The 13709-nt window shown below is 40.4% G+C and overlaps 1 protein-coding gene across 2 annotated transcripts in view; it reads right to left on the minus strand.

The window, feature by feature from the left end:
• Window positions 1-13709, minus strand: part of ANTXR2 (ANTXR cell adhesion molecule 2) — a 125262-nt gene that overhangs the window by 79874 nt on the left and 31679 nt on the right. For both annotated transcript variants that reach the window (XM_076337498.1, XM_076337499.1), the window contains exons 9-10: window positions 13546-13641; window positions 8973-9042 (exon numbers count right to left, since the gene is read on the minus strand). In XM_076337498.1, the coding sequence (XP_076193613.1) occupies window positions 8973-9042; window positions 13546-13641 (166 nt within the window). The remainder of the gene's footprint in view (window positions 1-8972; window positions 9043-13545; window positions 13642-13709) is intronic.

Consider the following 13709-nt stretch of genomic DNA (forward strand, 5'->3'; position numbering starts at 1 on the left):
AGTAATTGTCTCCTTCAGCTGGTTTTCAGCTACTCGCTTCTCTGTCACAAGAAAACTAGGACTAAGTTACACACAACTTGTCTCAACACTCCTTAAGGCAGACAAACGAACGTTCTACTCAAATTAATAAGCTTGACGGAGTTACGGGCTCGTCTGTATAAACAGGTCATCTTGCATGCTTATCTACACGCTCTGCAAATCACATGCTTTTGTGTATTTGAGTATTTGCATGCAGCTTATGTGGGGGATATACCTGGTGTGACTTGTGAAGAGCGTCATTTAAATATGTGTTTAGACTTAATTTGTAATAACACATTGAGAATTTCTTAGCTTATCTACTTTGTATTTTTTTTCCATCTGGTAAAAGGAATGCAGAAAGGCAAAAGCTAATTTTAACTTAAAATTGTTATTCAGTTACTAAATAACACAGCATTGAAAGGTCGCAATGTAGGATGAGCACAGCAGTGATTTTCAGTTCTTAAATATGCGCATTGTAGGCAGTGTGACTGTTGGATGGAAATTGTGTGCGTGAGAGGTATTATAGTGGCTGCGGTGGTCTGTTATGCCAACACTGAGCTAATAAGATATGAAAATTGGTGCTGGGTTAGGCCTAAATATTAGTTTATTGCCTGCTTGTTTTTTTTAATGCTTGCAGTGTTAAAAGGAAGTACAACTGTGTAATCTTAACAATAAGTTAATGACACTTTTTGTGTGGGAATGTAAATCTGCTTATCATTCACGCCCAGCCCCCACATGCACACATTTCCAAACGCATTCATATGCCTCCTTTGAGAGAACTAATGATACTGTATCACTTCGCTTTCTATTTAGATATTTATTTCATATTTGCTTGAAGAATCGGGCCAATGTTTTTGAAAGCACATTTAACTATACCATATGCCTACTTAAATCATCCCTATCAAACAAGTTGTAGGATGATGCTCTGGTTCATTCTGTTCTGTTTTCCCTTCCTTCACAATGTGTTTATGTATATTTATCCAATTTGTTCTGTTCCTCTTGCCAAATTACAGGTTTGAGATCTCAACTATGCAGGGCAGCTGTGCTATTGTTGATGCCTTACAAAACAAAGGTCACAGACTGAGCCCATATCACTAGAACTAATGACAGCTGCATGTTAAGCATGATGGTATAGGCACAAAATGATCAGGGTTCACAGACTCTCAGAAGTAGGAATAAATCTTAGCTTGCCCTTTGGTAAGCAAGAACTCAAGTCTCATTTTTAAGAAGTAATTTTTGTGCAAATTAGCCTCTTGCAAAATATCCTGCTGTTTATTTAATTTATTGACTTAATTCCTCCCTCGATCTGGAAAAAAATAACTTTCAACAGCCCGTCCACAAAAAGCCGAAATCTGAAAAACAAAATGACAGCTGAGTTGGAAGGAATGATCTCTTCTGCATGTAACTAATGGTAGCTTTTCTCACTTCTGAGATTGGTAAGAATTACCAGCTGTTCCAGCCTAGGAAACTATTGACCACGTAAAGAAGTAAGCTACCACAAGATGACATTTCCTTCAAAAGAAGGTTGTTTCCAAACTTAGCCCAGCAACTCCAAGTAATGAAACAGCAGGGCGGGACTGTTTCACATGCCCTTTGTTTGGTAAGAGAGATCAATCTGCAAGGCTTGTGAATTCAAAATTATTTGCCCCGTGGGTGGCCTGACATATTATTCCTTCTTCTCCTGCTGCCTTTCAGACCACAAGCCAAGAGTCCAAAGTTACTTAAAAGGGTGTTTCTTAGAGCTACATGTAGCTTTTGAAATACCAAGGAAGAGGGAATGTAATAGCTGGAGAAGGCTAACGAGATGAGGCACATGTCCACAGACACAGCTCTGAGAGTATACAGCTGGCTTTGAGCCTGTCTGTCTAAGGCTACTTCACCAGTGTGCTGTTAATTATTTAAAAGAGAGCACTGGGGAAACTACCATCGCATCTGTCACCCACATGCAGGCAGAACCTTCACTCATTGCAGGACCAGATGTGTTTATTCGAAACATGCAGTAACTAGCTACTTAATGGGTTAGAATTATTAGCCAGAAGTTAATTAGGTAAACATATTAAACATGAGTCACCTTACAAAGCATCACGTCTTTAACAGTGCTTTTACTTCTTTAGAGCCATTATCAACCACAGGAAAAAGGAGGAAAAAAGTAAAGATCCCATGAAGGACCTGCAGTAAAATAATAGATTCATGAAATCTGATCACTCTGTACTAATGAAAACTGCAGTGCTCCAGGTAATTGCCTTAACTATGTGCCTCTTAATACTGCAAGTATACTAGCACATGGGAGGAAGCATGGAGGCTTGTTTAAGGACCTACATGTGTTGGAGAAGAAAAGGGAATTAACAGTGGAAAAAGTTTTTTCTTAGTGTAGTCAAGTCAAACTTGAAAAAGGATGGCTTCACTGCTTCTGTGAATATTATACATAGCCCTGAAGATGCAAGCACTTGCATGGCAGTCTGCCTGCATAATAAACTCAGAAATGTTGCTGGCCAGTGTAACATGCTCTTGTTCCCCAAGAGATGAAATTCAAAAGTAATTTTTAAGTTTCTGGCTCCCAGGTTCATGTCACAAGAAGCAGTGGATGGAATAAAGGCAGAATATGCTCTATCTTTGGGCTAGTCGGGGCAGGGAGGGAATAGTTAGGATCCTTTGTTAGAAGCCTGCCATGACAACCATTTTGTAGAACACCTTTCAGCTGTTCTCGAATGAGACCAGCTGTCTAGAAAGGGAATGAGGTAATTTGCAGGATGGAGCCCACAATCCATTCATCTTCACTGTGTCTGTTTGCTTTCATGTGTCCATGCTCTTCCTCTTAAGTCTGGTGCTGGTATTAATAAAAATGACACTTCGAAACCGGAAAGCAAGACTCAAAGTACCACTGTTCCACTGTCACGGAAACATCTTTCATGCAAATCACCTAGAATTAAATATGAAGCATGTGCTTCCTCTTTGTATTGAGAGATTGTTTCCCAGGGAGGCAGAAACCGAGGGCAAGAGTGCCAGTGACAGCTTGGGCGTGAATTCCTGGGCTTTCAGCTAGTGTAAGTTTTCGTCTGCCTAGCTGCTGTGAAGAGTGTTCAAGGCCCCTGAAGTAGTGAGCAGGAACTCCTTGGTGCATCCTGTAAACTGCAATGAACACGTTTTAAGTAGACCCCCACAGTACTGTTTTACTTTAAACTGTGTTTACATTAATTTGTCAGAAACCCATAGGTAGAAATGGACTGGATTCACAAGTCTACTTCCCCAACTGCACAGACCTACAAGCTCTTCCAGAAGACAGAACCTTGGCTTCCCTTAAGCCCCTATTGAGAGATGCTCTTAAAGCGATACTTAACTTGAAGCTTGTGGTTAATTCCCGTTGTCCTCAACCCGCAGCTCTGCATGTGATCCACAGCAAAAAGCGGAGCAGCTAATGCTGCCCTAAATCTGTACTTCAGAGATGAAGATCATACTACCAAAACTTGGCCAGAGAGATAAAACTCTTGCCTGCATTCAGGCTATCATAGGCTACAAAAAAATGGTATAAAAATAAAAGAAATGGAGCTTGAGTTAGCACTAGCTCAAACAAAAATATACAGTTTGACAAACTGTCAAACATAAACAGCCAGAGAGCATTACTAAATGTTACAGGACTTACTTCCTGCTGTGGAAAAACAATTGATTTCCTCCAAATGAAACAGAACCCAAAAAAAAGGTTTTATATGTAGAGAAGCTGAGAAACTTCTTAAGAGTAAGACACATGGATGCAATAGGTGGTTAAGCTAGTTCCTGAAATAGGTTACTTTTAAGGGTGAAAGTGCTACATAAAATAAGGAGATGGTTACTTCTTTCTTCCCTCATCTTTTTATTCCAAAGGGCTAAGGGACAATATCTGAGTTGTAAAGACAGGATCAAAAGGAAATCAGCGATAAACTAGAAACAAAAAAATATTAAAACCTAAGGACCTGAGAAGTGACAGTGCAGAAACCATACAATGCTGTTTGTGTTTCTGAATTCCCTCTGAGCTGCCATCCCATTCACAAATGAGTGCAAAACAAGCAAAGCAGCTGTTGTCAACAGGAAGAACAAAGACTTGAATGACACAGGCTCCTCCTGTGAGAGATCTGGTTAATAGCCAAATAAAAGCATGTCTCAAGGTAGCATTTGCAGCTCAGAACCATAAAGCTATGCGCTTAGGCCTAGAGATCATTTCCCACTATGTTTTCTTTCTAGGACAAAAGTTCTTATTTTTTCTTACAGTTGTAAGTCTGAGCTATTTATTCTCCCATTACATTCAGACTCTCATAAGACTTGCTCAATAACGTTCACTTTTTCCCTCAGTAACTCCTTATTGGAATGTCTGGATAGGAAGTACATTTAAAGTTACCACTAAACTTGTGAACTTGTGCTGTTGCCAAGAGCTCTTGCTACTAGCAATACATTAAAAAAAAAAATCTGATGATCGCTAACAGATTATCTCAGGCATTGTTGTGTGCTTTGTGTAAAGTGAACTGCACACTGGAGACTAAACTTAAGTCAGCTACTTTGAAACTGGAGGCAACTAAGAATTTGGGAATACAAGCGTAGTAATTTTCCTTCCTACCACACAAAAAATAATTCCTATTTAATCTTTGCTCTTTAAGTGCCACCAGCTGTTCTTGTTGGACAGGATGTAGGAAGGGATATATGCAATCTGAAGCCAACATGATTTGAATAGAGGGCAAATAAGGTCATTAAAAAACAGTAGTGCAGAGCGTACCATCTCTGCATGCAATCTGAACATAAATGCAAGGTAACTGTGAGCAAGGTTTCACTTGCACTCAGGTTTATGTTTTGATTTGTCCTTTTGGGCTTTGTTATTGCTTAAGCTTACAAGTCCAAGGAGAAAAATACTGTGCACGTCGGTCCTAGGGTACCCCTCAGATAGGTAGAGTCAAGTGCCACTCACTGCAAGGGCATCAAAATGTCACTCAACTGAGAGAGGGAAACCACGTGATACTTAAACCAGTGATCCCGCTTAACCCAATGTTTGCCCTTCTGTTGGTGTTTTGAAACACATAACCAACTTTTTGGACATGTGCTCAGATAGACTTAGACAATGTGTTTCAAAGTTATGAGAAGCTTATAGATCTTGTTGGACCGAGGGGTAAATGCTCACTTCATTTTATGAGCTAATCTTAGAGCAAACACTGTATGAATTCAAGTGCAGGATGCATAAAGGTGGAAGCTGGCCAGCAACGCTGCAGCTGCATTAAAAAATAAACTTCTGTAGTTCTCTGAACTATTTTAAGAACAATTTCTCAGCCTGTTGGTTCATTTCGAATAATTCACTACCTAGCCTAGACCTAACCTTTCTTGCTTTGCTTAGAGGAGTATCTGCACAAGATGAAATTGGATTTTTTTCAGTAGGCACCAGCAAATCCAAAATCTTAGTGTAATACTCCAATGAGAAGCTAGAGTTCAAACAAACTGAGGTAGTTAAGTAGTAGGCATGTAAATACTCACCACAAATATTTCAGTAAAATATTCTATTGTGCTACTTAAAACTTTCATTATTGTCATCTGCTCATCAAATAAAAGAGAATTTGCAAATGTTCAGGAAGTAAGAGAAACGTATGTTGTTCTGATACTGTTTCCATTGAAGGCAGAGGGGATTTTACCACTAGTTTAGAGGAACAGAAGCCATCTGTTTGTGAAGTCAAGCCTACAGATATATCTTCTGAATGCGTACTCAAAGAACTTAGAGCAAAATGAAGAGAACAAAAGCGAAGGTAGCACAAGAATGTAGACTTACAAAAATATAATAGTTTTTCCTGTACTGGTCTGCCAAAGAGACAAGGGCTCTTTTTTCTTTCCAAAGAACAATAACTACAGAAACATCTAAAGTAACAGAGGTGTCAAAAAAATCTCTGATTCAGTTTGATTACCTTGAGCTGTGGCAGGACAGCAAATTCAAGCCTGAGCTAAAAAGCGGAACTGATTTTCTCAAATATTCTGCAAGACCCTAAAAACCTACGGCTTTTAAATGGTCCAGGCAGTAGAATCTGAGTCATTTCGAGTAAACCAGCTTAGTTGTGATGTTACATTTGCCCTCACAGTATGTAAGTGCTCTCTCAAAGTACATGAAGCAAAGCAATTCAACTTGGGTTTGTCTCATCATCCTGTCCCTGCAGAGCGTTAAGTGGTACTTTTCCTTTCTGGATTATTTCAATACTTTCTAACTTTTTTTATAATGCATAGGCTGCTCATGTAAAAATCCCAAGTAATTCTCATCTGTTAGCTAATCAGGGGTCTTTTGAAATGAGCTGGTTTTGTAAGCAGACTATGTAATTTTGCATTTCAGAAGTGGCACGACAAGAAGGTATTTTAAATGGCACAAGCAGCAGAGTCAGGTTGTCACATAACCTAAGGATACCACATCCATCTGCTACATGGTACTGTGGAAAAAACAGGCTTTGAAAAGAATGCTTGGTTAAATCTACAGCTGGCATTTTGGAGGCTCCTAACTAAATGCAGTCAGCAGCTGGAAAGAATGTAGAAATACAAAATGGTGTAAGTCCAGGAAACCAGGGGTTACCAACCCAACACCTTGGGTACTTCGGCATTTTATCTATTCCACATGGGTTTCTATTGTTCTGCACATGAAAACTGCAAATTCATCAGCCAACAAGAAGTGTCTCCAATTAGAAAGATATAATGAAACTTGCTAAGTGAGTCTTTACCGTTTACCCAGAAACAAAGCTGCAGCCTTAAAAGTCACAAAGATAACTTTGTCGGCTTGTGTTGCGCTCAATTGCACTAAAAAGAGCACTAGGAAAAAAGCAGACAGGTTGTTGCTACGTTAGTGACTCATATTAGCTCCACTACATGAGGAATTACGGGAGTTATCCAGCAATAGTCTGAGCTGTGCCAATGGAAAGTCAAGAGTTCACGTATGTACATATCTTTCATAGCTGTCAGTCTTCTGCATAGCAAACTGTTTATCTCTGGGCCAAAGCTGTACCTACTTCAGTATCAGGTTATGGAAGTATATTTCACATAGTAACTTTGGAAAAAAATTTTTTCCTGTGAACCTGTACAACTTCATGTGTATTGTTCATGCATTCTTTCTTACAAACACTGCTGAGAAGATATGTGCCGTAATTAGGTGCTTGATCTACACTGCAATTACAATGTGGTGAGTTGTCTATTTAAATAATGCTTTACAGGCCAAACAAGCTCTTCACAGAATAAGAAAAAATGCAGCATGTTCAAATAACTTCCCCTGTGCTTTAATCTATATAAATATTCCATGCATTTCACATTCCTTTGGCAGGATAGGCTGTTTACATACTCTCAGACTACCAGTGTGGAAAAGCATTTACAGCTTCAGGTCTAGGGGTGCTTAATAATGGGGGCCTAATTTGCTGCTGTTCACCTTCTGTTGTAAGGTAACTCCACTGAAATACTTGGCATGGAGAGGAGGGGTTCTTAACCTGACGGATTTACATGGTTCTGATGACAAAATTAGTTCTCTTAAAGCTGCACATGGTGCTGATTTGTTTTAGCTAAGACAGCAGTTTTACAGCTGTTTTGTTGTACAACTGACACACAACCACAAGCAGCCTACCTCAACTGAAAACTGTGCAACTGCACTGCTTAATATGAAGGCACATAGGTGTAACAAACTCCTGCTGCACATAGGACAAGATCAACGTTTCGCATAGCTATGTAAAAGGCAACTTGAGTATCAGGAAAACCTAAAAGTGTTAAAAACTCATCCCCTTCCTCTGCTCTCTGTGTAATTCTCCTCCATGCTTGTTTTCCCTGTGCTGCCATAAACCAGTGCTTGCTCCCCAGAGGGGAGCTTTGGCTGCTGCACGGAGGCTATGATGCAGCTCCTCTGCAGTGATTCACCCCACTCTCTTCCACTGGGGTTAATCACTGAAGTTTTTTTTCTTCTACAGCTTTCCAACTTTTCTCCTCCTGGTTGCCATTTAATGCACAAAACAGATGTGTATTTCGGGTTTTGCTATTGGTCTTACAGCACAACTGAGGCAGTTGATAGTTGCTTAACTCGGAAAAGTAACTACTGAAAATCATCTATGCAATATGCTTAGTTTTTAAACTGCGAAGAATTAATTGCCACAGAAAAATGACAATGCAGAGCTGTAACCAACTGCTGTGCTTCCTACTGGATTAATATTAACCTCATCCCAAATAACTCTCTAAGAAGAACTACTTGCAAAACAGGGATAAAGTCAACAGCCTGAAAGCGTTTGCCCTCCTACAGGGCCAAGATCTGACATGCAGTTTTCTGCCTTCTGATTAGCTTAGAATTTCACAAATCTGAACAATGAAGTTGAAGTGATCTTAAAAGCCTAGGGCATGTCTGAATTTGAGAGGAGGAGGGAAGGATTAGTTCTCAAAAGGGCCAGAAGTAATGTGCAGCCATGGCCAGTGACACTTAGAATAAGGCTAGAACTGCAGCTAAAGCTAAAGCTACAGTGCTGTTATGAGATTGCCGTTGTTAAATTAGTGCCTTGTTTTATCATTACACGTTGAGCAGTGGTACGCATCTTGACACGTGATTTTAATAATAGCTTGTAAGTGTCAGTGATAATGTAATCTATTTAACAACGAACCTAAAGATTATCCAGAAGAGAGCATATTATGCCCTGTTAAAACAGCTAATCTGCATAAAACTTAGGACAAGCCAGACCTTTTCAGTATTTAATAAACTGGCTGAATATTCATTTTTAAGGCACTGTCCAAATTGGTTTGGTCACAGATGACTATTTAAAGCCCATTCTGAAGCTGGCAAATACACAAGGGAAATAACACAAGAATGGGGGGAAAAAAAATCAACAACAAACCACCCCCCATGAAAACAACAAAAGACTGCCTCTAGCCAAAACTCCTCATGATTAACATCAGCAATAACGCATCCAATTCTACCAAAAAATAGGATGACATTTGTTTCAAGTACTTACTGGCCGCTTTTGTATAGGATTGGTGCAGGGCAGAGCAAAAAATCAGATTCCACCGTTTTTGGTTTTTCATCTGAAAAAACAAATCACATGAGCTTAATATATTGTGCTGCTTAAAAGAAGCTGATGTGTGAACATGCTATGAAGTCGCTTCCCTTCTCACAGTATGCTGGTTACTGGTTTGGTAACGTCTGGAACTTGCAAGCAAGGCAGGCTTAAGTTAGGGAATAAATCTGCTGCTTTTTTAAAGCTGCACCTCGAACATACAAACTCAGAGTTGGCTTTAAATGTGAGCGTGAGCCCACATTATGTTGCTTACTTCATTTTACTCAAGTCAGCTCATGCTCTTCCAGACAGATCACTTCCTAAAATCAAGACCACTTTTGCAAAGAGTGAGAAGGTTATTAGGGATTTCCTGGTATTTGGAAGATGAAGGTTTGTTTCTAATTAGCTCCAACCCTGTGCATTGCATTCAAGGAGTATTTTATCAGTTGCGATTGGAGTGTCTATTTCTCCAGTGTTTCTCATGCTTTTGAGTCTCTAGCTGTTAGCAAATCTCTTGAACTTATAAAGCATCTATTTGTAGAGCACCACGTCCAGCAGAGCACTCCTTTTCTGCAGTTGTAAAAAGGAGAGGAGGGAGTTATTTTTCCTTGCGTGTTTGGTAAGCTGGGAAAAGTTCTGCTCCTGTGTGCAGAACCATCCTCCCAAACTTACCCACGGTAGGACTGTTAATTTCTGTACTTGAGATGCTCCTGCAAGCATGGAGTATCTCCTGATTTAAGGGCAAGAGCAGATAAATGATCTGCCAGATAAACTTGGAGATGACTCTGTCCTGCTTTTAGGGAACAGGCAGACATACAAGTAGTTCAGGGGCAGCTGAAGGAGGAGCTGTTAGCATAAATGAGCTTTTCTTCTGTGCTATAATCTGCACTGACTGCTTGGCCTGGATTTGGGGTTAGTTGTGAGGTGGGGAAGGGGGATTAGCACATTGCCATATGTTTTTGTCTTGATGGTATGTTTCATAGATCATTTTTCTATCCCACAGCTACATTTGGCAGGTTTCCTTTCTAGCATTTGGTAATGGTTCTTCATAAATGCAAAAACAGAAACATGCCAAATGCATCTTTTGAAACCAGAACTGACAAAATAATGGTTTGCTCTGAGGCTGGTCCCAAAGCAGAGCCCAGGCTATCAGTGAGGGGAACTCTTAACACTAAAGTACATCGTCATGCAAGTACCCTCCATTATGTCTTCAAATGGTGAGGATTCCGCTGAGAGACTGCCAGTTTTTATCAGAGGAGAATGCAATGACACAGAAACAATTGCCCTTTTCTTGAGACCATCTCCTTCCTCCTGCTACTGCTCAAAGCGCCCTTCCTACCTTTTTGTCCATCCTAGCTCCGCTGTTCTCTTCTAGGTTTCCTGAGTCAAAAGCGCTTGGAGCCCAGCACAGAGCTGTAGAGAATGAGCTTGCAAATCAGGGGAAGGATCACATTAAATTCCCCTATTTCCTTCCTATACCACTCCCTAAATGTCTGCTGTTGCCCGTTGCTGAAGACAAGTACTTGGGTAGGTTGTAGCAGGCCTCTGGCAAGACCCTGTACAGCAGATTGTGTTTTTACGCTGCAATGTATAATAAATACATCACTATGCCATTCCCCTCCTTTCATGTACTTCAGCACACCCCTTCCAGAAGCCAAGAAAAAAAAAAAGCAGCCCAGAGATCTAGTTGGAAATTCTCACATCAGATGCTAGCAAGTATTTCGGGGCTTCATCCTGTCCAAGTATAGTTATTTCTACCATGGCAAAGCAGACATACACATGCCTTACAGCTATAAAAGACAAAAATCAAAGAATCGGAGAAACCAGTCAGAAAAATTTCAAAAGGTCATTTAAAGAAGGCAACACACTTGAGACATTCTTCAGTGACACCCATTTAAGTTGTTAAAAGGCTTTCTAGGTAACCTATACTCCTAATACCTCGCCTAGATCTGCTAAAGAATTTGAAGCCTGTTGCCTCTTCTCTTCTCAGATTGGGAGAGCCCAGCTTATTATTTTCAGCCCTGCAGCAGCCCATACTTAACAATTACTTTGGCCATTCTTCCTTTCCTCCAGATGTAACAAACTGAACTGTTCTGTCCCTCCTCACAGCTTATGTTCTGGGCTTCTGCCCGTCCTCGCCAGTTTCCTCTGGACAGTAGCCACAGTGGATTCATCCCCTACTTGTAGCATGGAGCACATAAAAATCCAAGTTCCTAGGGGCTATTATTCGCAGCACAGCACAGCCCCGAATTCAAACAGCACCGCAACCTACCAATCATTAAGTACCATAAGCCTATTTGGTGTATGCTGCTAGCATTGCTACTAAATAATGCCAAAACTTTTAGTATGATAGTAGCACCTGCCAGCAGGACAGAGGAGGTTTACATTCGTGATGCTTATGGAAAATGGCTAAATCCCTCATTAACTCTGGTATTCTATAGGTCCTTATCGCCACCAGTGCCTTAATGCACTCCATCAGAAGATCTTGAATGGTACGAATGCCACTACGAACATAAACATATTGATACAAGCCTCAAAACACTCATATGAAGAAGTTATATGCTATTGTTTTAACTTCCCAAATAGACAGACTGGAGTGTAGAGAAGTGACTACTCATGGTAAACAACAAGTTAGGAGCAAAGCAGGAATACAACTAAGGAGTCCTGATGACTTGCCAACCAGCCACTTAAATTGAAATTTAAGTTCTCATTATCTTCAGGTCATGTGACTGATGTCTCAACTATTTACCCTAGATAGTGTGAAATCAATTTTATTCACCTGGAACTAAACAAGTCTGTTGCCCCCCTTCTCCAAGTAAGAAAGGTACACCATGATAATAAATATACAACTGCAGCAGTAATTTTGCCATGTTACAAACTCTAGCTCTATGAAGGTAATTTATGCAACAAGTTAAAATAAATAAGCTATAGTTTAAAGTAAGAGACAAAGGTGACAATTTTAATTGAAACTGAAGGAAGACTTCTACAAGCAGGATTTATTTACACAGGTTGCCTTTATCCAGAACTACTGTGTTATTCTTCCGAATTATTTTAGATATTTAACAGGCAGGAGAGATTGGCAGCCCATTGAAGTATATATGATATCCAGAGTAAGGAATAAAATGTACTGGAAACACATGTTCAGTTGGGTAGGAGTTTAAGACAAGCTAATATAAAAATCAGACAGTAGGTAGGGAAAAAGTGAGTTGGGTTTTTTTCTGCAGGTCCATTTTTGCTCATGTTCCAGTCTGGCTTGCTTCTAAGGGATATTGGTTAGAGCAAGAAGTTGGATGTACTTATACTAGCTGTCCACTTTAGTTTCTGGATATAAAAAATGGCGGCGATTTCCATTAATGGCATTTTTTTCCACCATCATCTACCTTGTGCCAGTTCAGGGAACAGAGCAGCACAAGGAGACTAATCCAAATTCTGGCGTGACTTTTCATCTGCCCTGCTGCACGTTAATGCAGTGTGCAAGAGGAGATCAAGTCCTGAATATTTTGCTGAAAATTAAATTCTCCATGAGCATACTTAATCAGATAGCAAGAAGAAAATAGTCTGTACTACTTCTCAATTACTTTTAGAGCCTTTATAACTTCTGCAGCATTCCACTCAGAAAGATTTCCCCAGTGACACTTGTAGTTTGACAAAGGAACAATTAATGATTGTAACATCTGGCCAATGGTGAGTACTAATAATAAAAAATAAAAAACACTCATCTGTACGGGGGTGGGGGGTGGGGGACCAAAAACAGAAAAAGCTACAGGGAAAGGGCCTGTAGAAGACACCATTCTGTCTGACAGAGAATTCCTTCCACAGGTCAGGAAACTAGAGTCCAGCTAGGGATGTGGTTGCAGCGAGACCCACTCCTAGAGGACAGTGCTGCTTGGGACGCTGAGCTGATGAACCATGTCAAAATACAGGGACAAAATGGTACCAACTGTTCTGACTTTGCCTTACTCTGTGCTGTTGCAGGAGCTCCAGGAAGAGGACTGAGTCCATGTCACAGAGGGGCACCGATGCCTTGCCAAGCCCCTGAAACAAACAGCACAATGGCTATACATCTGGTACACCAGACAGAATGGGCAGAGATGCTCCAAGATAACAAGGCAAGTGCACCTTGGGGAGTAGTGCCCTTTGGAATCATGATGAGAGCCTATGACTTGGCCTGGGTCTTCTTACAAGAAGGGGCACTTGGTCGGTACACTCTGTGGTCATGTCCTTTTCATCGGCAAACATCTGCTTACGTGACTGTCACAAGCCAGACAGTTATCACCATGTTAATTCACACAGCCAGCTGGGCTGCCAAACACCACTCACAGTTTACAGCTAATGGCAATTGGTAGCAAATTCAGACCACTGAGCAAGATGTGAACTAACTTGCATCCTCTTACTAATCTTCAGAGCTTTCCTGTTTTCCTCCTCTTTGATATTTTTTTCTTTTAGTTTTAATTAAATGAGGTAACAAGAAGCGGAACGAATCACTTACTAGGAAATACAAAGGCAGATCATCTCACACATCAATACTTACGAATTGTAGTTCCATTCACTTGATAAGTACAAGTAACACCATCAGTTTTCCCACCAAGGGTTAAGCCGCTTCCTCTAAGAACGACTTGAAACTCCTCTGGAGAGAAAAGCAAGAACCCCAAATCACCAATCTTTAGTGCATTGCATTCAGTTAGACAAGGAGAA

This window comes from Aptenodytes patagonicus, chromosome 4 (genome assembly GCF_965638725.1).
Source record: "Aptenodytes patagonicus chromosome 4, bAptPat1.pri.cur, whole genome shotgun sequence".
Taxonomy (NCBI): Eukaryota; Metazoa; Chordata; class Aves; order Sphenisciformes; family Spheniscidae; genus Aptenodytes; species Aptenodytes patagonicus.